The sequence below is a fragment of the Lepisosteus platostomus genome, chromosome 20 (genome assembly GCF_059453375.1).
Source record: "Lepisosteus platostomus isolate fLepPlt1 chromosome 20, fLepPlt1.hap1, whole genome shotgun sequence".
Classification (NCBI taxonomy): domain Eukaryota; kingdom Metazoa; phylum Chordata; class Actinopteri; order Semionotiformes; family Lepisosteidae; genus Lepisosteus; species Lepisosteus platostomus.
Genome location: NC_142630.1, coordinates 17,562,482 through 17,587,211, shown reverse-complemented (window position 1 = coordinate 17,587,211; position 24,730 = coordinate 17,562,482). Strand labels below are relative to the sequence as shown.

The following is a 24,730-nucleotide window of genomic DNA, read 5'->3' as shown; positions in this document are numbered from 1 at the left end:
CAACCCATTCATCTGCCTGTGCTCCCTCCGTGTGTGAGAGCAGCGTTGCAGGAGGCACATGGTTGTTGAAGCTTTTCTCATTCCCCTTCACTCCCAGAGCCATGGAAGAGTATGCCCTGTCCTTCTGGATTTACATGGGGGTGATGTCTGTGTTTGTTGGAGGAGCAATGAAGAAGATACTGGCTTCGCACATCAGTGCAGTCCCAACCCTTGTGGTGTGGCTTGGACTACTAGTCCTGCTGGAGAGGCTGTGCACCCTGTGCTTGCCCGCCGTGCTGGGGCTGGCTGTCCTGTGTGCGGGCTGTGGGCTCATCACCAGGAAGGGCTCAGCTGCACAGACTCTGCCCACTGAGGGAAAAGCTGTTTTCATAACAGGTAGGAAAGTTCACTGACTGTTTTGGATTTGGCTTATAACTCACTTGTGCTGTTGCACAATCTTCCCCTTTTCCCTTCCGCAAGGCTGTCGTTCAGGCTGTTAACTCAGCTCTTCGGGTTTGCTCTTTGTTTGCGGGTGGCTTCTGAATACCACGTGCACCTGCAGTATTGAGTTTTTCATGTCCGGAATTTGTCTGAAAGAACACACAAAATGTTAACATATTTACAATGACTGATCTTGCAAACAATGTGGACTGCTTGTATTTGCAAAGGAAATGCCATGTTATATTTCTGTTATTGTTTTAAACAGTTTAATAATCGTCCCCTTCCCATATAAAAGCAATGGATTTACAGTAAAACAAGAAAGCTGAAGTCAAAGTGCTTCTCCTTTGTTAGGTGATATTTGAATAACATTTGGAAGATGGTGAGTCCAGACTGACTATAAGTGTTTACATCTTAATCAAAGTAATTAAAGGGAACTGAAATGAGTGCCATTGCCACTGGAGGTTTTCCTATTGTGTGAAAAGCCGTTATGACTAGAAACTGCTTTAGTAAAATATGGATTTTAACAGTAATGTATGACCTGGTCTTAACTGCATCTTTTCAAGTCCCTGCAATAGAGGAGCTAAAGGCTCATTGTTAACACCTGCTTCAGAATGAAAACATGTTGTTTATGGATTTGGATTCAAGCAACACAGGAGTGAGAGCTGCTTCTGCAGTCTTTGAAGGTGAAGCACAGAGAACAGCAATGAGCTCTCATGTGAAGAGCAGGACATACTGTACTATGCAGGATATCTGCATAGTATAGTAGATAGTAGATATCCTGCAACACTATTGAGGTACTTGTGAATTTCACAGGGACACATATAACAATTGGCACATAACGGATCACCTATTAGAATGCAAATACGTAGAATATGCGCAGAATCATCTACTTTAATAGTGAAAATATAATTATTACTGTTTGAGGTATTCAAAGCTTTGCTGTGATTTTAATGTATCCTAATTGAGTGTAACTGAACAAACTAATGAGCTCATTAAGCTCACTAAAAAGCCTACAATGATTAAAGACTAATCATTTTATGTACTTTAACAAATCAACTAATAAGATTTGCTTGCTAATGCATTTCTAAGTTGTTTTTGTTATTTCAACAGAAGTTAAATTTGAGAAAAGTGTGTTTAGTTCACTATCTAGTGATAGTGATGAAATTAGTATTTACACAAGATACTTTTAAAAGATGACAACAAACAACAACTGGTATTGGAATTATTATGTCTAAACTAATGTTCAGTGTAACCCTTGGTGGATTCATTTTTTTTTTGCCATATCACTTAAAGTAGTACTTTAAAGTGCATGTTAAAGAAGTGATGAGGTTTTTTAATGATTAAGCTTTTTCTTCTTGTTAAATCCTCTTAGTGAGGCCTTCAGGAAAAGAGCATGTCTGGACATTTCTTCATCTGGAGGTGGAATTCTGTGCACAAACTCAGGGGATAAAGAGAATGTTGATTCTGCTATAAAGGTGCATGAATGTGAGCTCATTACCTCAATGAATTTGCACATTTATTTTCAGACCAATGTTATGTCTTAAAAACCCTGCAATACTTGTCTCCCCAAGTGACGGGTTTTTCTTTAATTGAAAAAGAGGCTTAATGGTTACAGCGGTTAATCTGCCATTTGTAAACCACTTTAGAGAAAAAATCCTAGAAAGCTGTTGCTTGCAGTTCTGAAATTTTCCAGTTCATCTTTGCAAAATTTAAAAATGTTTAATGCTCAAAAGCTGGAAAAAGTGCTTCCAGTGCTAATTACTTCATATCCTGCTCACACTGTCTGTGGTTTTATTCCCTAGTGACAATTTACTTTTTCCAGGGTTGCACTGTAGCTCAGGCTGACTCAAGGCATGGCATCAGAGATCAGTTTAAGTGCTTTTATCATGCTGTTGTAGATCAAAGACTTAAGAAAACCAGAATTTTACCTTAAATCGATACTCACAAATTCTAAATCTGGACATGTGGTAAGAGTTTCATTTGAATAAAAATTAAAAAATACTTCCTATTTTCCTGGTTGGTTCAAGTTGAAGCACATTAATTCCCCATCCTTCGAACAAAGATGTTGGCAATACTCACCAAGCCATCCCACGATACAGTGCACAGTCCCTCAACACAAGTTTTAAGACACCTTTATAGAGCTCCTCCAAAAACATGCCTGCTTTAACACCGAGCATGTTTTCAGTGACAGAATTTGGAAGGTCCAGATCTAATGTTATGTTTGCAAAAATCCAGTCATATACAGGGCTCTCTCACCCAGACCACATAGAACACAGATTGATACCTCCCTTTATTCTTATACTGAAAACTGTGATGCAGTATCAGAATTCAACCAACACATTACCATGATGCAACATAAACATTATCTGTGGACTGGCAACTGAAATCAGTGAAGGAACAACCTTTAGAAAGGCTTCCTAAACAATTTTGTGTTTCAGTTTAGTATGTACAGTACAGTACATGTTTTATAGTTTCCAATTCATAATACAGTATCCTCTTGCTCGCTTTCCTTCTGATTAACCATTTTGCCCTCATCACAAGATAATGCATCACAGTGAAGCTATGTGAACAAATATCTATTGTTGCCATGTCTTTGATGATGATACGGTTCTTCTCTTTGCTCCCCTGAACTGTACGGAGTACTAATGGATTAGTTCCTGCTGTGTTCCTGGAATGCCTGTCTGCTTTTTCCTTATTCCTGCTCCATTCCTTACATGGGCTGCCAGCAGTTTGGGGACTGGTTGGGGCTTTGAACTCATTGTAGGTTCGAATTCAAAGAGGGGAGCTGCTGCTTTACTATGAGAAATGTGCTTCACTCACATTCACTCACAGGGTGTAATAATTCCTAGCTCTATAAATGGGAGTGACTTTGGATAAACGAGTCATCCAAATAAAATAATACTACCAACTCTCTGAAACTGCCTGATCTCATTTGCAAATCAAATGCCTCTTTTTGCAATTCACCAGATACTAATGTCCAATACTACAGGCTCAAAATCCTGAAACGTTTAACGTTAACCCATCGCTTTCCCCTTGTCCATTGTGAATTCTGTCAGTGTAGTGTTCTCTACACAGGAAAGTAACATGGTGTGGCTGAGTAAGAATCTACAACTAACACCTCAACAGAGATTTTTCCTTTCAGTCTAGGCCTCCTGTATTTACTTTGTAAATCGCAGGTCATGAGGTTCCTGGCTGGCAGGGGAAATAATCAGACTCTCTGAGTCAGACAGAGCTCCTACTGACCAGAATATTCTCAGACATTCATGGCTTCACCCAGGCCCCATCTGAGCTGACCAGGCCTGGGGGAGTGTACACCTTGTCAGCTCTGTAGGACAATCACCCCATTAAATTAGTAATTAAATTAATTAGCAACTGATGACATAATTTATGGGTACTACAGTGGAAGGGATTACGAGGTCCTGTGCTGTCTGGCAGTGGACTTCTGCTCCTACCTTGAGGGATCAAGCAAGCTCTGTGAGGATGCCAGGCTGCAGATTAAAGAGCAAGTCTGAAAAGGTGTTCTCAGGCTGAGGCTCGCAACGGAGGAGCTTGTCTAGTGGCATGGAAACCAGACTGGAATCACCTCCTCCAATATTTCTCCGATTCAGCTTTTACAGTGTGCTGCTCAGCGCCTACGTTACAAGCCAAACACCAAACTAAGCTGATGGGCTCCAGGAAAACAACCCCAGATCTCCCCAGGGCTCAGAACTCAATGTGGTGAATAGGTATCCTATTAATAGTAGGGACTATAAACACCACTCCCTATCTCAGTTTTTGAAAAGAAACCATCAAGAATATTTATTAAACAAGAATATCAAGTCATTTACAAATTTTGCAGTATTTGTTGAAAGAAAGTTTGTATTATTGCCAGTGAATGAAATACATTAATGACCATTATACAATGGAGTTAATTATCAAGACATTGTAAAATAAAGAAATGACAAACCCTAAAGCAGCTTGCTCTTTGTCTAGAAAGAGTGCAGCTTGTTCTACACATTGACATGTTTCACAGCTGTTTCATAGTGTTGCCAGACATTTGTAAGAGTTGGGATGTTTGGGCAACGTGCAGTATGTTTGACAGGCACGCTAAGGACGAAAATGTTAAAACAACTATCTTTTGACATATCAATCCCTTTAATATTTACCTGGGGAACAAACAATCTAATGCAAGTTTTAGCTTCAAACTAATGTCTGAATGCGTGTTATAGTCATATTTGTATTATCTTTGTGATTGTACACCAACAGTATAATCTTAGAAATATTATATAATACTGGGTGGCTTTTCTACTTTTTTATTTCTTAACATGACCAATAGTAAGTGACAGAACATGAAATGAAGCTGTAATTAAAGTTCTTTGGTAAACAGAGGCAGCTGTGATTCCAGGTATTTCTGAATGAATAATACAATTGTGCTTCCCTTACAGTGTGAAATGGGAAGCTCAATTATTACAGGAACAAAATATCTCAAGGATTTCCTCTCACAATCCTTTCATTCTTTACCCAGTTTAAATAAGTTTAAATCATCACAGAATCCTTAATCAGGGACTGTGCCACTCCCACACAGCCTCACATTGTCCCACAGAGAGGGTGGAAATAACTCTTCATGACGTGTAAACGGAGGAGTAAAACTGAGGTACAGACCACAGTTTGTAGGATTCCATCCCAGCATCTCTATACTCTTTTTCCAAAGCAATAGGAAGACATGTATTAGAGACACATCCCAAGATCAAGACTTCGAATTATTTAGAGTATTACTTGAAATATCTGAGCTTATGTAGACAATGTTACATAATGTAAAAAATAATCATTACAAGAACATAGTTTAGTTTTTCGATAATTCAAATTAAATCACTCTGTAGCTCATTCCATGAAATTAAAAAGAAAAAAATGTTAAACCTCTTACACAGCGCTTTGAGAGTCAAGGGAATTGCAGAAATTCCTTTTAGGATGAAGGTTAAAGTCCCAGGACTAGCTGAATATGCTGCCTCCCCAAGCATGACTGAAGCCTTTTCAGCGCCTGCTCTGAGCTATGTCATGAGAAAAAAAGAAACTGATACAAAGGTTCTTATTTTCCCTCAGAGGGCAAATGTGGGCAAACTGCCCACTGTGCAGCGAATGTATTAGATAGGCAATTTGCCCAGTATGATCACAGGGAAAACTGACTGTAATATATATTTAAATATATAGTACTGTAAATACATAGTTCATATTTCTAACATATATTAATCTACAGTACATTGGTATACTGTATGTAAACAGCCTTTGTCCTTATAGATTTACTGAGGAACCACAGAATGAGAAAAAAGAGCAAGCACTGCAACCTAGCATTTCCACACCAAGACAGAACTTTTCTGGTCATTCTGGAAAGATTGCGTTGCTATTACTAAGGGAAGCTGGACTTGGCAGCTCGGGTTTCTGTGTCCCTAGAGAGGGCATGACAGATGTGTGCCTTGGCTTGTGTTGCATGCCACCCAGAATGATGTCCCCTCTTGGATGGCTGCCACGTTGTGATCCCCAGGACTCCTCGTAATAGCATTGGATCCAGCTGTGTTGGGAGAAACATTTCTCTATGATGAGACATGGTGCTACACATGGGAAACAATCACAAAGAAAAGAACGTACCTGTTACAGGCATGGAACATCCAGCAGCCACATCACTCTGCAACTCACAACTGGCAACCCACTGACGCTAAGCAGATGTGAGCCTGGTCAGTACCTGGATTGGAGACCTCCTGGGAAAAACTAAGGTTGCTGCTGGAAGAGGTGTTAGTGGGGCCAGCAGGGGGCGCTCACCCTGCGGTCCATGTGGGTCCTAATGCCCCAGTATAGTGACGGGGACACTATACTGTGAACAGGCGCTGTCCTTCTGATGAGATGTAAAACCGAGGTCCTGACTCTCTGTGGTCATTAAAAATCCCAGGGCGTTTCTCGAAAAGAGTAGGGGTGTAACCCCGGTGTCCTGGCCAAATTTCCCATTGGCCCTTACCAATCATGGCCTCCTAATAATCCCCATCTATGAATTGGCTACATTACTCTGTTCTCCTCCCCACTGATAGCTGATGTGTGGTGAGTGTTCTGGCGCACTATGGCTGCCGTCGCATCATCCAGGTGGGTGCTGCACATTGGTGGTGGTGGAGGGGAGTCTCCATTACCTGTAAAGCGCTTTGAGTGGAGTGTCCAGAAAAGCTCTATATAAGTGTAAGCAATGATGATTATTATTATTATCCATAGGAAAGCTAAGAAAACACAATCCGTAACTCACCTTGAAAAACTTGCATAAGGTTTGCAATATCACAGCTTACTGCTGCTAATGAGTAAGAAAGGAAGTCACATCTGAGCGACTGCAGCTTTGAGGTGGGAAGGAGGCATGCTTCCCTCAAGAGCAGGCTGCAAGTGCAACATCCTGTTCAGGAGGCATCCACTCATTTGCAGCAACAACAGACATGCTGACATTTTTGAATAAAGCGCCCTGCCTGCAGGACCACCTTGTGGGACGACTGTTGATAACAATATCAAAGATATTACTGAAAGGCTGAAAGCAAGCATCGCCTGCAGGGAGGCTGTTTCCCATGGTGTCATTTCTGCACAGCTGATTTCCATTACAGCACTAAGGAGCAGGGAACATGGACTGGCTGGGGTCTGAACAGATCGGCTTTGTTTTTCCTCTCTAACCACAGTGGGGAAATTAGTCTTTTAATAAGACCCTGACAGGGGAGATTAAACAGACTGCATTTCCTGGTGTTCAAAGGAGTTATTGGACGGCTCTGACTCCCAGGTTTCCCACAGGAATGGACGGCTCAGCTGGTCCATTTGTCCCTTTGTGAGCCCATGCCTGGTGTCACACTCATCATTAAACATTGGGATGTTTGCACAACAACCAAATGTAGGAATCACAGTCAAGAAATAATTGATTTGGTTCACAGTCTCATTATTAACCATGAATAATGTCCCATAGGGCTAAAGTGGGGTTCAATTCTTAACCTTACAATGAGCTCTGCCTGCAGAAAGATTTGGGTTCCTCTTCAGATTGTTGCCTTGCTGAGCCAGAGAACCAGGAATGTGCAGAGAGTTAAGTGATTTTTTATGAGATGCCCTCAACAGAGTTGATGAGAAGGACAGTGTGCCAGCTGAAAGTTCATCAAAAGAAGACCTTCACCTTCCTGCACCAGATGACCAGGCAAACAGCCATTTTGTTGAAGAAAACACAATGTTTCTTTACAAATACTTCTGTGTGCATTTTTATGGCACAGAACGGCAAGGCAGGCCAGATCGCTAACCCTCTAACCCCTGTTTAATGTGCCTGAGCTGCAGTACATTCTGGCAGGTAATGAGGCTCTTTCAGGAGTTTATGAGAGTTTATTGACCCTTTTGTTGTAATTGTGAGACATTGATAAGTGGAGAAAAGCTTAAGAAAAGATTAAATTCACATTAGTGGTCTTATCATTCTAAGAACAGGCTGCGGTCAAGCAAGAGGTTTTAAACCTCATACAAGTTTGATGTTTCATTATAAATGTTAATAAAGATTTAGATGGGAATAAAGGTGTACATATGTTCTGTAATTATTGTGTAACATCTGTTTGCTTTTTTTGTTTGAAACTGGACACTATGGTCGTTCATTAACGATTTAATCTATTAGGACTTAAAGGAGTTTCCTGAGCAAAGATAAAATAAACAAATCCAACAATGAACTTTGATATAACACCATAGAAACAGAAGTACATTTGTTTTTGTTTGCTCAGTTGCAACGTGTTCAACTAATCTCCAGCCACCAGGCTGTATAGCACCGGTATCTCCAGAAGATCCAGGCAGTACTGACCTACTGAGGTGTTACAATGTGGGTGACTCAGGTGTTTCAATGGGCCTATTGCAGAATCGTACGAAAAGTATAGACTTTAATCACACTGTGCCACTTGTTAGGTAATCTGAAAACACGGGATCAATGCATGTTAGTAAGGATTATAAATGCTAAAGCCCTTGACTGCGTCATTGCCCTAATCATGGCTTATAAAATGTTACATGTTTTATTACATTCAACTATAATGTCAATGTAATTGCTAAACCTCTTTAATGAATTACAAGCACAGCAAAGATTGTATTATTTAAGCTTAAAGGCCTTTGCAGTTAAAGCCTCTTAATTGTCATTGGCTTATCAATGTCTTTATCGTTTCTGTGCGTGACTACAATAACAACAAGTGGTTTCGCTTTAGGTGACTTGCAAATCTTCCCAGATGACTCTGTGCCAGACTAAAACTGTGGGCTTGGTGTTGATCATTCAGGAATGTTTTAGAATGGCACAATATTAGTGTCTTTTGCAAGACATCAGGAATAATCATTTTACATTAAGTGAGCACTGAAGACAATGGAATTGGAGTTCAGACAGAATAAATTATACAAACTGTGTGGATTCTCTGTGTTCTTTAAGACCATTGAGCTGAAATAGCTTTAGCTGAATAATTTTACAGTCTCCAAGGTGCTTGTGGCAAAACTGTGACACAGATACACAGAGTGATCTAGTGAATTTAAATTGCTGTTAATGTGTATGAGTGGAAACAAAAAGGAATTTCATTATATACTGTATATTATAACACAACCCTTAAGAGAGGGTTTGCCCCACTTCACTCCACACAAAGAAATGAAATTAAATTGTTATTAATACCAGAATTAATAAATCCTTTAAAATTATTTTGTCTTATAAGTTACATTTTATTTAGAGGGTGGGAATGGATCTGATTCAAGTTTCATTTCCAAGGCATAAGGTAATTTCTTTCAAAACTACAAAGGATACCAACTCTGACTTCAAACAAAATCCTAAATACAATTGCCAAGCATGGCAGAAACAGCACAGACATTTACTATGTAAATGATCGGCCTTCTAGAGCCTTGCAGAGACAAGCCCTGGTGTGGCAGAGGGGTGAAGAATGAAGACTCCTCCTAAGGAGAGGTCTACCTCTGAAGCACATGGTCAGCACAGCAGTGCCCCAGCAGGTGTCAGGAAAGACATGGGGTAAGGGACCAGGATAACATAGGGAAAATAAAGTTAAAACCTACATTCAGCCACAAAAGACTATAAATTCTGTTAGAAGATGTTCAAGTTGGTAGCTGTGTCAGTGTGCTTTTGCTGCAAAGGAACAAGTAAAGGCTAAACCCACGGTGAGTAACAGAAAAGACAAACTCATCTGTTTGGTGACGGTTGTGAAGGTGGTCTTCACCTTCCTTTACCTTCACCTTTCAAGCTCAACAGCTTGAACATCGTTTCTTCTATTTTTCATTGTGGAATTACCCTTTACTGGTTATGTACCAAGGCTCAGCCTAGACTGTAGGTAAGAGCAGAAGCTCTTAATGGCCTCTGCTCTGCTAATGGATTTTTTAAGTACAGGTACCTCCTACTGTACATCCATATGTTCGTGCATAGAAAAGTTAGTCGTTGGTCAGAGATTTGGCAGTAGGATGTTCTTGGGATGTTTTAAATGGTTTGAATGTCAAGTTTGTTCCTATTATTTCTCTATGGCAAGTACAGGGCACCAAGGTTAAGAGCAGAGGTTGTTCCATGGCTGAAGATTAGGAAGGGTATGTTTATGGAAGAATATGCAATAATGTTGCCCATTGCTAAAACCTAGAAAGAAGCACATGGTGCTGACTGAATAAATGGTTTGAATGAGCACAGCTCTCCAAACAGAAAGGAAGGAATGAAATGAATTAAATATTTCCCTTGTGAAATTAGGTTAAAAGCCATTTGGTCAAAAATATTTACAGGCTGTGCAAAGAGGATAGTAATCATAACATTTTCCATTTTTATTTAACCTCTGATCTAGACAAAACAGCAAAGAAAAACAAAATAATATGGTGAAAAGTATTATGGGATGCAGGCTCTGAACTTATCTTTATGGGGACCAAAATATCTCCGTGTTATAATATATTGAATTCTGAGTCATCATCTTAAGGTGTGCAGTACACAGCTGCAGTCTGTTGTTTTATCCTTCCATAAACGTCCACCCTGGCTCTGCTCTGCTCAAGGCACTACCCCCACTCCAGGGCTTCCCAAACTCAGAGTGATACAGTGGAAAAATCTGAATGACTTTTAACATACACTGTCTAGAATGAGACAATCAAATTTACTCAGGATTCCTGGAAGCCATCCAGTGCAAAAGTCTCATTGAAAGGCAGTGCAAACCAAATGCCAAACATATTCTCACTAGATGCTCTTATGTAATGATTTCTGCTTAGAACACTTTGTGTAGCATTGCACTTCTGTAAAAAACTACATCTATGTACAGTTATTGACTGTAGACTGCACTCATTCCATGTCTTTAAAATGTAATAGACTTTAGAGAGTCTTTAGTGCCCAATACTATCAGACAGGATATAGTCTGATAGATTTACTTTGTATAATCAGTAGCCTAAATAGTCAAAACGTTCATTATAAAGCATCAAGAAATTAGAATCACAACAGAATGTAGCAAAAGAAGGGTTCAAACTACAGGGCAGTAGAATGTTTTTACTGCTAACTATAGTAACTCTTAATATGTGTTAAAAATAAGAAGTTAACTTGTTCAAAAAGCAGTTCTTGTTAGCCATTAACCTGTGATCTTTGTACAAACTACATTACATATTGCCGCAGTCCACTTCGATTTTCCGCTGTGTTAAGTTTTTATTCTTGCCATCATGTGCATGTCAGTCACTGCCAAAATCAACACAAAGTACTCAACTTCTAGTTCTAAGCCATCAGCACACTCAGCCCATTAGCATGGCTGCTCACACTGGCACTCCCTTGAACCCTCGGCGAACAGACCGCCTGCACATTACTGACCTCAAACCCTCTGGGTCCAGAAGTGAGCGATTTAAAAGAGAACTGGCCAGAATGTTTAGATCTGTGGGCATTTAAAATGTGCACAAATTATTTTAATTGATTATTTTAGTAGTCCAGGAAATGGCAAGGTTATTTATAAGAAACAATCCCTATTTCTTATTATTTTGAAAATATTCACTACTAAATATGTCTGTGGGCTGTGTTCTGTTGTGAAACAATCTAGCTCATTTTGGATATGGTTGCTCTGAATATTTTTTGGGTGGCAGCCTGTGTGTTTTTTGCAGTAGCATGCTTCGTGGCAAGCACAGCACAAACCAGATATCTCTCCACTCACAACACATAACTGAGGTTTCAGTTTGGTTGTGAACTCGAAGAGTGTCCTCTGAGCCCTTTTCTCCTGAGATAAAAGCTCCTGTCCTCAAGACGCACACTGCAGATTAGCATGTGGCAGTCTGATAAGGATCTCAGAGCGCAGCACCCACAACACCAGGGGCAAAGGTGACAAGCAGTGTGTAGGGTGGGAATGGAGACATCACACTCTTCAGAACACTTCCACACCCAACGGGGTGTTTTGAGAGTTTTATTGTGGTATGCCAGTAACCTTTAACAAGGTGCTGCTTGCAGAGGTGTGGTGCAGACGTGTTTTCAAATACAGTAAAATCAATTTCCTGCTAACAGTGATATTCACTAAGGCCCACAGCACTTTAATCACAGCATATCATTTCCACTATCTTCTTCAAATCTCCACTAAACAGATTATTTTCACATTTTGTTTTTCCATTACATATCTTATTTTCAAGCATTGACTGACATGTACCAGACATATACAGTATGTTCTTGAAAACATATCGTCCATTAAATGTATGCAAACTGGGGGACAAGGAAGCTGCATTCAGCTTGTTTACAGGCTTTTGATCCTTTGGGATTAACTTTAGAACGCAAAGTTCCAGTTTCTTGCTGGTGCAGCCCTGCACTGTTCAGACCTGGCTGGGCTGGACTGGCTTCGCTCTGTTTCACAGTAATTACAATTTCCACCCAGGAATTCAAGACACAGATATGGTCGTGGGCACAATGGGAATTGGTTCCTTATTTGTCTTCCTTGTGCACTAGAATATGTTGTTTTGACTTCAGCGCTGTGAGGGAGTCAGACATAGTGACAGAGTGACTCTGACCGATTACAGACACACCTAATTCCTGCCCTGCACAGCCCCTCCTCCTCCACACCACTCATTTTTCAGACTGAATAAATAGAGAGTTGCGTGGGACCCACTGGAGTTTGTGTTGTGGGTTAAAGTCCACTGTAGATCAGTTGTAACCGACTCCAGATCTGGGCTGGAGCAGAGTACCAGTGTTCCATTCTCATGCTACCACACTCCCAGCTGTGGAAGAGGATTTTTAACTTGTCTGTGTCTGTGTTTGAGAAGGAACAAGTAATAGGTTTATTCCATGCTGAAAACAGAACACAGAAAAAAACACGTTTCAGCCGTGGAGCCTTCTTCAGGTGTGTACCTGTGTCTGGGTCTGGGTCTGGGTCTGGGTCTGGGTGTGTGTGTGTGTGTGTGTGTGTGTGTGTGTGTGTGTGTGTGTGTGTGTGTGTGTGTGTGTGTGTGTGTGTCTGTGTGTGTCTGCCCTGCAATGGACTGGCATCCTGTCCAGGGTGTATCCTGCCTTGTGCCTGTTGCTGTGGGTGGATGGGTCTTCCTTACCATAGCCAAGGGGCCTCTGTTATAAAGCTTGTTATTAGTGATTCCACTTCACTTGAGCTACCAGTATGTCCTCTTCATCAGTGATGACTTTTCTGCCTGCAGGGAGATTAATGAGATCATGCCATTGAGGATACAGCAACCGACAGATTTGGGCTCACAGGCCATATGCTCTTCTGGACAAGACAGCATCTCATTCTCACTGCCTCTGCGTTGGAAGCTGAGTGAACTCTTTGGTGACTGTTGTAATCTACGACCAGTGTGGTTATATATTCACCTCTATATGCAAGCTACAATTAAACACCTTACAAAAGCCATGTATTCATCTGAAACATGTTACAGCATGGACATCTGTGGGCTGGCTTAGGGTTATCATCAATTGCCCATCGTGTTGTTTTTAATTCAGGTTATTTCACCAGGTAAGTCAAATGAGAACAAATTCACTTTTTCAGGCCTGTGCACACCCTGTAAGAGTAGACAAGAGTCCTATATTCTATGGAACGTACTGTATTTCTGTTAAGCAGCCCAGCTGTTCTGTGATGGTCTGGTGTGGTTTGGCAGCTCTAGTCAGTGCTATTGTGGTCGTCTTCACCAACATGGTGCGAGGAGTCAGCAGAAACGTCAGCCTGTTGAAGCTCTTCAAGGCTTGCCCTCCTAAGACCAGTCACTGCTTCACAGAAACCTCTTCTCTAGGTGTCTCAAACAAAGCTTTTTGAGATCAAAAGAAGTTTATAAATGGCTTTGCAAAGAGTATGGAGATTAACTTGTAGACTAGTTTTACTGCTTACACCAGAAGGAGACTCAGCAGCTGAAATGTGTTTTTTCTTTCTACTTTTCAGTGAAGAATTAACCTCTGCTTGTTCCTGTGCAGCTAGCGCTCACTGGCACAACTCCTGGCTCAAACCTCTTTAGTTTAACTACTGTATTTGTTAATGTTTTTTTTTATCTATGTGATGTCCCCTCTTAAAACTGTTCACAGTTTTAGTTATGAGTTTTTAATTGCCATCTAGTCAGATTAGCATTAAAGTAGGGGTAACAGAATCTGGTACTGAAAGTTCACAGTGCAAAAGGTCTTTTTTTCTCAGGTCTCCAGTTATGGGCAATTTAAAGAGATCTGGAAAACAGAAGGACTGTGGTCATATAAAGAGTAATATCAGGGACCAGAGACATTAGAAGCTGTAAGGTTCATGATTTCGAACGAGATGTGTAACAACTCTACTGCTACTTTACATCTACTGTACCTTTTATGTGTATCAAAATAACCAACACTCTACTAAAGACAGATATGTAAACTTGTTTTGGAATTCCTTTTTAATTTAAGTAGTTAAATTAAAAAAACTACTTAAATTTCTGTGTATGTGCATGTATCAATTATTCCCACTTCATTTCTTTCATTCCAGGCAGCAAATCAAAGGTGCTCATGTTACACTAGATGCATATGCACAGAATTTATAGCCAGTAAATCCCATTTTTAGTAGTGTAGCCCTTGGTTCAGCAGAGTCAGAACACAAAAAAACACCACCCATCAGGCACACACACGTGACAAAGAACCTCTTAACACAACCACCTGCCAGGGAACTAGAAGAAATATTTGGTGAAGCATAAAAAATGCAGAAAATATTTTAAAGGGTTAAAAATACTCTACAGTTCCTCATGCCAGAATTAAACAAAAATGATGAGGGTTCATCTCTTGTTAATTCTTTATCCTTTACAGAGACAACCAAACCCATTTGTTCATTTTGGCAATAAATTGATATTTCTGATTGTACAGACTCCTGTACACTGCAGTTTTGTTCCTGGAGGAGGTTATCATGTTGCAGTCACATTCCATATATCAGATTTAAATCTGGAATACAGTCAAAGCAATTTTCTGCCTATTCACCCCTTCTCATACAAGCTGCAGTCTGAAGAGTTATCTGCACTGAATGTGTGCCAGCTGCATTCTGTTCTGGCACACAATTTCTTCTTTTTAATAATCAGGATGTAAATACTGTACATACTGTAGCTCAAGATAGCTTTGGTAAGAATGATGAAATTCAATAGATACTGTACCGATCTCTGAAACAGGTGGATCAGGTTTCTTAGACACAAAGTGTATTTTTTAATTAATGCACTGCAATGACTCAGTAACAAGCTGGGCTTCCTCTATCCACGTCACCTGGAATTGATATTTGCAGAATGATATGGTTAATGCCAGTATGCACTAAAATTAATCACTGAATAGATCAGTAAAGCATTCCTGTAGTGTGAAGTGCTTTTGGTGAGTTGAGTGAGAGTGAGAGTGAGAGTAGAGGTTCTGCACCTTGGACTTATTATTTGAGGAAGAATTAAGCTTTCCAAAGTAGACACTGTTGATGTAACTGGTGCTCTAACCCAGTTTCGCTGGTGCACACAGCTGCCTGCATGGACACACCATTGCTGGGAATGTAAACTCTGATGGATGCAGTTTGTTTAAATTTAGAAACTGGGACATGTTTATGCCCTGGAAGCCTCTGCAACTAACCAAAGTACTTTAGCTTTATGAGGAATCTTATATCAGAGTCCTAAAGAATACATTTGACACCAGCTTCAATGTGCTGTTTTCCTGTTTGTCACGGTGAGAGATGGACTTGTATGCGATGTCAGTTCTGACAGCAGCTCCTGCCCCTTCCAGGGTGTGACTCCGGCTTTGGGAAGGCGGCTGCCCTGCACCTGGATGCGCTGGGGTTCGAGGTATTTGCCAGTGTGTTGGACCTCAGCGGGGCGGGGGCTGTGGAGCTGCAACACGCTTGCTCGTCCAGGCTGACCCTCATCCAGATGGACATCACGAAGCCCCAGGAGGTCCAGCAGGCCTTGCGCTGCACTGTGGACAAACTTGGCAGGAGAGGTGAGGCAGTACTTTCAAAGGAAATATCTAAAAACCATTATCAAGATGTTTGTTTTTTAAAAACAAATAAACTAGATAAGTTGATTCTGATCATTTATTTTTGATCCACAACAAAATGTGCTCCCCACTTGGTGAAAGCAGTTGTACAAGTTTCACAAATCTATTCAGAGGTTTATGGTAAATAACACACAAATATATATATATATCACATTCAAAAGACAGGAAAGGAGAGTGGTGGGAGGGTGTTTGTAGGAATTTTTGCATGTTGCTATGGCGGTTGTTTTAAACAGACTTTTTATTTGCTGTACAAGTGTCATGCTGAGGCAAGGCCTGTGTTGAGCAGTTTGTATGAATGGTGTAGAGTACAGTAAATCCCAGCCTTTCCTGTGATTACTTACTTTCTCCACTCCCTGTGGGCTGGCAAGGCTTTGGCTGCAGATCAAAGATTTGCTTTTTTACTATATCTTGCAGTTGCAACTCAGCAGCATTCCAGGTGATTAAAAAAAAACATATCAAGAAACACAGATACACATTTCAGTGTACCGTATCATGAGAGAATAATATAGGCACTTACTTCAAAACAGAAATTAAAGAAGTTCCTCTTTGGTTTTCTATTAAAGAATGAGATACTGTAAGATAAGAAGCTTTTTTGGAATTCAGTCACCAGATTAATTTTCTCTCAGCCTCATAGCATTAAGATCCCTCTCCGGTCAACAGTAATGCCTACCTCTCAGGGTTTAGTAAGTGGTTATTTACTGCTGCTATTGAAATACATCACAGATTATAACATTGCTGGGTTGAAAAGCAGAAAATTAGAATTGCTTCCACGTAGACTCCTGCAGGAATTGTGGCTCCAGTAAAGAAACATAAATAATATATCCGATGTTCTAAAACACAGAAAATGACACTATGTGCTGCAGGGGTTAAGTTTTTCACTTTGTGCTACACCTGTTTTGGGTTCTGGAGGACTTAAAGACTTCCTGTTACTACTATATGATTTGCTACTCATATAACAAGCCAAATGCCTGTCACTCTTCCAGTCTAATGCTGCCACCCAGGATATGGGAAAGTGCTGGTTTTCTTCTCAGCCTGTAGAGCCAACACAGACAATTTTCCTCATGATACACAAACCCCATAAGCAATTCTGAGGAAAACAAAAATTTGGAGAAGTGTAAGGTCATCCTGCAGGTCCCCAAGATGAGTGCAGCCCACAGATGGTTCTTTTCAAGCAGATTTGTTCTTATATGGGCTGCAGTGCACCTCTCAGGCACGTCTCAGCAGAGCTCTAGCCTCCTGATGCTTTCTGAGCCTCTGAATTATGTTTTAGATCAATTTTCACTGCTCCCCTGGCTCTTATGTAACCCATCACTGCTTTGCTGCCTGCCCAATCATTCTGTTTTCCTCACATTCAACCCCTTTGTCCCAATCATCAGTGGTGTCCTGGAATGTCCTAGTGGCCTGGAAAGTTATGAACATTTAAATTCTGGAACTGAAATTGACTATATGTTAAAATAAAAAAAAACATTAAAGAAAAGTGAAGTAAAAGCTAAATGAACTGAAAGAAAAAATGCACTTTGCTCTATGAGTTATTTACAGAGGATCGCTGTAGTTTTGCAACCTGTTTGATGCACATATGTTTTAATGCAGAAACAAGAACTGTTTTCTAACTATTGAAAATGGCACACACGGACACAGACACGTGTATCCAAGTATTACACAATTACTTTCTACTTGTCTCCAAAGCATACTTGGAGAGGAGTTTCTCCCAGAAGGAATCAGGTTGTGACACTGTTACACTGCAGCTATTAAAGGACTGGGATGATGTTCTAAAATGTTATGGAAAATGAAAATACCTCCAATTTTTGCAGATGAGCACAAATGGGTAAAAATTCCACAGGACTGAAAGTGTGCAAGAGCTGCCTTTGACCTGCACTTGTGTTTCCTTTAGGCCTGTGGGGCCTGGTGAACAATGCAGGAATCTGTGTCAACTTCGGCGATGCAGAGCTGTCTCTCACGTCCAACTACAGGGGTTGCATGGAGGTCAACTTCTTCGGCACGCTTGACGTCACCAAGACCTTCCTGCCAGTGGTGCGCCAAGCCAAAGGGAGGATTGTGACGGTTTCCAGCCCCTCGGGTACCTCTCCTGTCCTCAGTCCTTTTCAGCTGCCAAGTCTGAAGCAATATGAAACACTACATTGAACTACAATAATCAACTTATATATAGTCATCTTCAACCTACTACCCCCAAAATCATACTATAATTGCAGCCCTTACTGACAAGACATGTAGCTTTCTAATAACAGAGGCTCCATTGAGTCAGAGGTTTGAGTGATAACATATACTGTGTGTCTCTTCGGTGCTGCACACAACTGTCTTTGTGGCATTCCAGATTGCTGAGGCCTTGCCAGGGCTTATGATATAATGTACAGCAGCCAGGCACAAGGCTCAGGCAATACATTCCCTACTAGCAGTTGCAACATCCGCCACAGCCTGTTCCCTGTGGATTTTAATGCTATCTCAATTATGGCATCCTGATTTGAAACAAATGGTCTGTGGATTACTATGCTGATGAAACACTTTTTGTTGGTCAACCAGTCAGTTGTTGCGCAGTGCTGAGCTTTTCTGATGTAGTGTGCCAGCCTGCTAGTATGGCAGGGAGGTTTATTAGGGCTACATTGATAGGCTGCCAAACTATTATAGAACATGTAATAGGTTTATTCCATGCTGAAAAAAAGAAAGAAAACACAACGTTTCGGCCGTGGAGCTTTCTTCAGATGTGAAGCCTTAAACCTATTACTTGTTCCTTTGCAGCCTACGCAGCCTACTCATGCTGACACAGCTACCCACCTGAACTATTATAGAACATTTCACTTAAGTGAAAGAGTTGCTAAACATCATTTTATTAAAGACATCTTCCAGGTGGAGCGATTCCAATCATGTATTGGATACAGAATCTTTTTTCCACGTCATAGTTGTTGGCAAGTCAACTCTTTTACAGAGATTCACATAAGTTAATGAGCCCTCGTTGAGGGAACTGGATTTCCTTATTTCTTTATCTGAGACCTGCCCTAAAAGGCAGGGCTTCTGTCCTTCCCACTTGGGGACAGAATTAATCATTATCACTTGACTTTGTGCCCACCCACTCAGGAAGAACTATGTCCTTCTAGAACGTTTCCCTCTCAGTGTGAACAGAACATGGTGTTTATGCTGATGCCAGTGAGCTGCACGATCACCCATCATGTAGTAAAACGGTTTTGAATTCACAATGTACTGTGGCTTCTGCTCAGAGCCTTCAGTTAATCTGTCTGAAATAACAATTTTTTTTTAAACATAAAGAGGGGCAAAGAAAATGCCAAGGGTACAGATGATTTAATATAGGATAGTAGCCATGCTGCTTGAACGCTAAAAAAATTATTGTGGCAACATAAAACCAGACGAGTATGTTTTAGTAAAGAGGACAGCTGTCATCTGCTCAGGGTCTTTGAGGTTAACTGTCAATGTTTTCAATGTTAGGACTTTCTGTCTCATGACAACCTCTAAATAATGCTATAAAGGTCTCACAGCCAGAACATTTTATCTTTATTACTCCTCTTAATATGATCCTTATAAAGTCAGGATGATTCCAAGAGCAGGGATTTTGGTAGAGTATTGTATGTCACGCGTTTACAGACGGACAAGCTAACTTTCCATTCTGGGTCCCAAGCAGAGGCTGATGTGTGCCATCTCCCGGTCTGTTCGCAGGGGAGCAGCCCTTTCCCTGCCTGGCTGCCTACGGCGCCTCTAAAGCTGCCCTGAATCTGTTCATCAACACCCTGAGGCACGAGCTGGAACCCTGGGGGGTCAAGGTCTCCACCATCCTTCCTGCGTCTTACAAGACAGGTGAGGGACTTGGAGCCTCAGTGACACCTGTCTCACCAGCTTTCCTAAGGAAGATGGAAGATGTTACTTCTATCACATAATGTTGACTTGTGTGCCTTTGACTTGTAAACTTGTCAATTAAGGGATATTTCAATTGGCACACACTCTTGAGGAGTTTAAATATTCACCATGAAATCTTAGCTTTAAACCAAACTCCAAGATCCGGAGTAACCATCTGATCTGCCTTGCCCCTTTTGCCCCTTGACTGTATGCTGACAAATCATCAGGCACACTTGGGATTGTAACTCTGTACTTCTGATGTCTCATGATCCATAATATTGTTTCCCTACATTCACCACCATCAAGTGTACATTACAATTATACTTCAATCCAGATAAGAATGCTTCTCTTTGGACCAACAGGCCCATTGTGTTATCATTCATATACAAAAGTCACGATTAAAAAAAAATATTCCCTCAAAAACATAAAGGGTACTGAGAATCTCACTATCGGACTTATCTGGAACGTTTCACAAGTGTCACGGCCAGTAAAAGCTCACAGAAACTGTCAAAAAATTCAGGGTGAATTATAGATGAGCTGCTTCCCTCCAAAAACTTTTTATTGGCCACTTAATAATAATAATAATAATAATAATAATAATAATAATAATAATAATAATAATAACGACAGATGTTGTGCCTTGTCCTTGTGAAATAACATGGAAAAAACCTTAAATGGCCACTGGAAAGTAGTGCAGGACCCTGCACTTACTATTGTGTTGCTCCAGCTATTGTATTGCTCCAGCTGTTGTTGCTTTGTTGCTCTCACTGTGTTGATGCTCTTGCTGTGTTCGTGCTCTCGCTGTGTTCGTGCTCTCGCTGTGCTGGTGCTCTCGCTGTGTTCATGCTCTCGCTGTGTTCATGCTCTCGCTGTGCTGGTGCTCTCACTGTGTTGATGCTCTCGCTGTGTTCATGCTCTCGCTGTGCTGGTACTCTCGCTGTATTGGTGCTATTGCTTTGTTGGTGCTCTCGCTGTGTTGGTACTCTTGCTGTGTTTGTGCTCTCGCTGTGTTGGTGCTCTTGCTGTGTTTGTGCTCTTGCTGTGTTCATGCTCTCGCTGTGTTCATGCTCTCGCTTGTGCTGATGCTCTTGCTGTGTTCATGCTCTCGCTGTGTTCATGCTCTCGCTGTATTCTTGTCTCGCTGTGCTGGTGCTCTTGCTGTGTTGGTGCTCTTGCTGTGTTGATGCTCTCGTTGCGTTGGTGCTCTTGCTGTGTTCATGCTCTCGCTGTGCTGGTACTCTCGCTGTATAGGTGCTATTGCTTTGTTGGTGCTCTCGCTGTGTTGGTACTCTTGCTGTGTTTGTGCTCTTGCTGTGTTGGTGCTCTTGCTGTGTTTGTGCTCTTGCTGTGTTCATGCTCTCGCTGTATTCTTGTCTCGCTGTGCTGGTGCTCTTGCTGTGTTGGTGCTCTCGCTGTGTTGGTGCTCTTGCTGTGTTTGTGCTCTTGCTGTGTTCATGCTCTCGCTGTGTTCATGCTCTCATGTGCTGGTGCACATGCTGTGTTAGTGCTCTTGTTTTGCTGGTTCTCACACTGTGCTGGTGCTCTCGCTGTGCTGGTGCTCTCGCTGTGTTGGTGCTCTTGCTGTGTTTGTGCTCTTGCTGTGTTCATGCTCTCGCTGTGTTCATGCTCTCATGTGCTGGTGCACACGCTGTGCTGGTGCTCTCGTTGTGCTGGTGCCCACGCTGTGTTCGTGCTCTCGCTGTGCTGGTGCTCACACTGTGTTCATGCTCTCGCTGTGCTGGTGGTCACATTGTGCTGGTGCTCACGCTGTACTGGTGCTCTCGCTGTGCTGGTGCCCACGCTGTGTTCGTGCTCTCGCTGTGCTGATGCTCTCGCTGTGCTGGTGCTCACGCTGTGTTCGTGGTCTTGCTGTGTTGTTGCTCTCGCTGTGCTTGTGCTCTCGCTGTGTTCGTGCTCTCGCTGCGTTCATGCTCTCGTTGTGCTGGTGCTCTCGTTGTGCTGGTGCTCACGCTGTGTTCGTGCTCTCGCTGTGCTGGTGCTCTCACTGTGCTGGTGCCCACGCTGTGTACGTGCTCTCACTGTGCTGGTGCCCACACTGTGTACGTGCTCTCGCTGTGCTGGTGCTCACGCTGTGTTCGTGCTCTCGCTGTGCTGGTGCTCTCACTGTGCTGGTGCCCACGCTGTGTACGTGCTCTCGCTGTGCTGGTGCCCACGCTGTGTTCGTGCTCTTGTTGTGCTGGTGCTCTCATTGTGCTGGTGCTCTCACTGTGTTCATGCTCTCGCTGTGTTCATGCTCTCGCTGTATTCTTGTCTCGCTGTGCTGGTGCTCTTGCTGTGTTGGTGCTCTTGCTGTGTTGATGCTCTCGTTGTGTTCGTGCTCTCATTGTGCTGGTGCTCTCACTGTGTTAGTACTCTTGTTGTGCTGGTGCTCACACTGTGGTGGTGCTCTCGCTGTGCTGGTGCTCTCGCTGTGTTCATGCTCTCGTTGTGCTGGTGCTCACGCTGTGTTTGTGCTCTCGCTGAGCTGGTGCTCTCGTTGTGCTGGTGCTCACGCTGTGTTCATGCTCTCGCTGTGCTGGTGCTCTCGTTGTGCTGGTGCCCACGCTGTGTTCGTGCTCTCGCTGTGCTGGTGCCCACGCTGTGGTTGTGCTCTCGCTGTGCTGGTGCTCTCGTTGTGCTGTTGCTCACTCTGTGTTGATGCTTTCGCTGTGCTGGTGCTCTCACTGTGCTGGTGCTCACACTGTGTTCGTGCTCTCGCTGTATTGGTGCACTCGCTGTGCTGGTGCTCACTCTGTGTTCGTGCTCTCGCTGCGTTCGTGCTCTCGTTGTGCTGGTGCTCATGCTGTGCTGGTCCTCTCGCTCTTACTATTGGATGCATGATGAACGGTAATGTAAGTCAGCAGTCTTTTACACTGGCCCCACTGGACTGCTATCCAGGGCCACACACCTCCTCCTCCCTGGGACCTGGCCCAATATAATACATCAGTGATCAATTCTCATCAATCCCAATAAGGGCAAGAAAACAGAGAAAAGATCTGATCTGAGAGGCTAGAACAGAGGAGTATGTACAGCATGTACACTATGTACAATATGTGAAGAGGAGCAGGTAGAGACTCAAAACACCACCCCAGCTGAGCCCCCAAGTGCCTGGCTCCCTACCAGCTGGAACAACTCACATCAGGCAATGCCAACCCAAGCAATGGGGTCAATGCCAGGGGGTTCCAGTGGCTCCAATCATGACAGAAAACAACATGATTACAGCAGTAAGATGAGAGACTGGAAACTGTGTAAGCAAACCTGGGTTCTGCAAGCATATAGAGCATTAAACATGGCCTCAACATGCCTGTTTTACTGCTGTGCTTGAAGGGACTTAGTAAGCACTTTACTCTACCATTGTTTTTTCCTTAATTGTACAGTAAATTTCTATTGTCATCACTGAAACCACAGCAGGGAAAAACAATTAAAGTGTCTTGGAACCTCTGTATGGCAATGTGTGGTCCCTAGGGCCTGGCAATTTCACCTTGCTAGGTTGTCTTATTCACAATGCAGTATTGAGCTAACCAGTGATCCCAGCTCCATTCCCAGCACAACCTGTCTTTCCTTCTGGTGTGACGGATGCCTAAGAGAAAAAATTCACAGCATTGCTCCCAAGACCTGCACACCATTAATTCGCTGATGGCTCTGTCTTCCAGGCCAGTCCAGTAATCTGGAGTACTGGGAGAAACAGCACCAGCACTTGGTCCAGAACTTGTCCCCCAGCCTGCTGGAGGAGTACGGGGAGGAGTACCTGCTGGAGACTAAAGAGCTGTTCAAGGCCCATGCCAGGAAAGCCAATGAGGACTTCAGCCCCGTCATCAACGCCATTGCGCACTCGCTGCTGTCCACGCAGCCCAGTGCACGCTACTACGCCGGCCACGGCATGGGGCTCATGTACTTCATCTACAGCTACCTGCCCACGTCCGTCAGCGATCGCTTCCTGAAGCGGCTCTTCGTCAGAAAGAAAGTGCTGCCGAGGGCGTTGCAGAAACAGAACAACAACAACAATCAAATTCAGAAATAAACAGAAAATACATCCAACAGCACCACTCACTTACAGAAGTACTCTTAGTGATGTTTGGTTATATTTTGTACTTTCATTTTTAGAAGGGATCATTGAATTACACCAAATTTTCTGTGAAAGAGAAAAGGCACAGCAGCCTGGCCTCACAGAACACATTCTCACACAAATAAACTCAGGTCTCCGGTTTGGAAACAGCAAATTCATGAACAAATTCTTCTCTGCAAAAAAAACCTTTTAACAATGTTTTAATTTTTGTGTTGCTGTTTTACCTTTTTTTTAATGTGTTTTCTTGCTCGTCTGTTTCCTTTCATCCAATCAGAGTGTTGCAGCTTTTTTCATGCCAGTTTTTCGCTATGAATCAGTGATACTGTGAAATTTTTGTAAAAAAAGAAAGAAAAAACTAAAGAAAAAAGTAGTGAATCACTCACTTGTTTATTCTTATTTAGTATTAAAGAACTTTTCAACCACAGTCTCCATCTGTCTCTTGCAGCTAAAAAAATCCTATATTTTCAACAGCAGAGATTCATACCTGGAAGAAATTAAAACTTCAGCCTACCAACCAGTGGCTAATCAGAAACCTAGTGTTTGATGATATGTTGTGCAGGGATCCTCTGTCCTAGCATACTATGTTAGTAGTTAATGGCCAGCTTAGTCTCTATCCGGGAACATACAGTATGAAACTCAGTTTCCAAGGCCTGTAACCTGGGATTTCTCCATGATTTACACATCCTCATCTCACCCTCCCTCCTGAAACCTCTTAATGAGTGCTTGGCTTCAGAACCCCTAATTCCTAATTTTAACTTGACCAATTAAGCCAGAAATCCAAGTGGTCAGAACTGACATGTTTGTAATGTTAAAAAAACAAAGAAAGAAAAGCTTTTGCAAGCGTTTTTCTCTTGGTCAGCAACTCAAATCTTTTCCAGCTACACACAGATGTCAGTTCAGACTCCTCTACAGAGAATCACCGCAGATCGAGGTTTGGCTGCACTTCGACG

At 42.2% G+C, this 24,730-nt stretch overlaps 1 protein-coding gene and 1 long non-coding RNA gene across 2 annotated transcripts; both read left to right on the top strand.

The window, feature by feature from the left end:
* hsd11b2 (hydroxysteroid (11-beta) dehydrogenase 2) lies at positions 1–24,204 on the top strand. Its single transcript, XM_088613805.1, has 5 exons — positions 1–375; positions 15,584–15,796; positions 17,745–17,930; positions 19,538–19,675; positions 23,368–24,204. The coding sequence occupies exons 1-5, from the start codon at positions 102–104 to the stop codon at positions 23,733–23,735; spliced, it is 1,179 nt and encodes a 392-aa protein (XP_088469931.1). The 5' UTR covers positions 1–101; the 3' UTR covers positions 23,736–24,204.
* LOC148644702 (uncharacterized) lies at positions 13,059–14,329 on the top strand. The gene is made up of 2 exons (XR_015928667.1): positions 13,059–13,349; positions 14,016–14,329. It is a non-coding gene; the product is annotated as an uncharacterized LOC148644702 (long non-coding RNA).
* Positions 24,205–24,730: the final 526 nt, after the last annotated feature.

What these genes read in the sequence shown, in the direction of transcription:
- hsd11b2 (XM_088613805.1), top strand. Translation starts at nt 102, where the DNA reads ATGGAAGAGTATGCCCTGTCCTTCTGGATTTACATGGGGGTGATGTCT. An exon ending in GGACAAACTTGGCAGGAGAG is followed by an intron (nt 15,797 to 17,744) that starts GTGAGGCAGTAC and finishes TGTTTCCTTTAG; the next exon opens with GCCTGTGGGGCCTGGTGAAC. An exon ending in TCCTGCGTCTTACAAGACAG is followed by an intron (nt 19,676 to 23,367) that starts GTGAGGGACTTG and finishes TCTGTCTTCCAG; the next exon opens with GCCAGTCCAGTAATCTGGAG.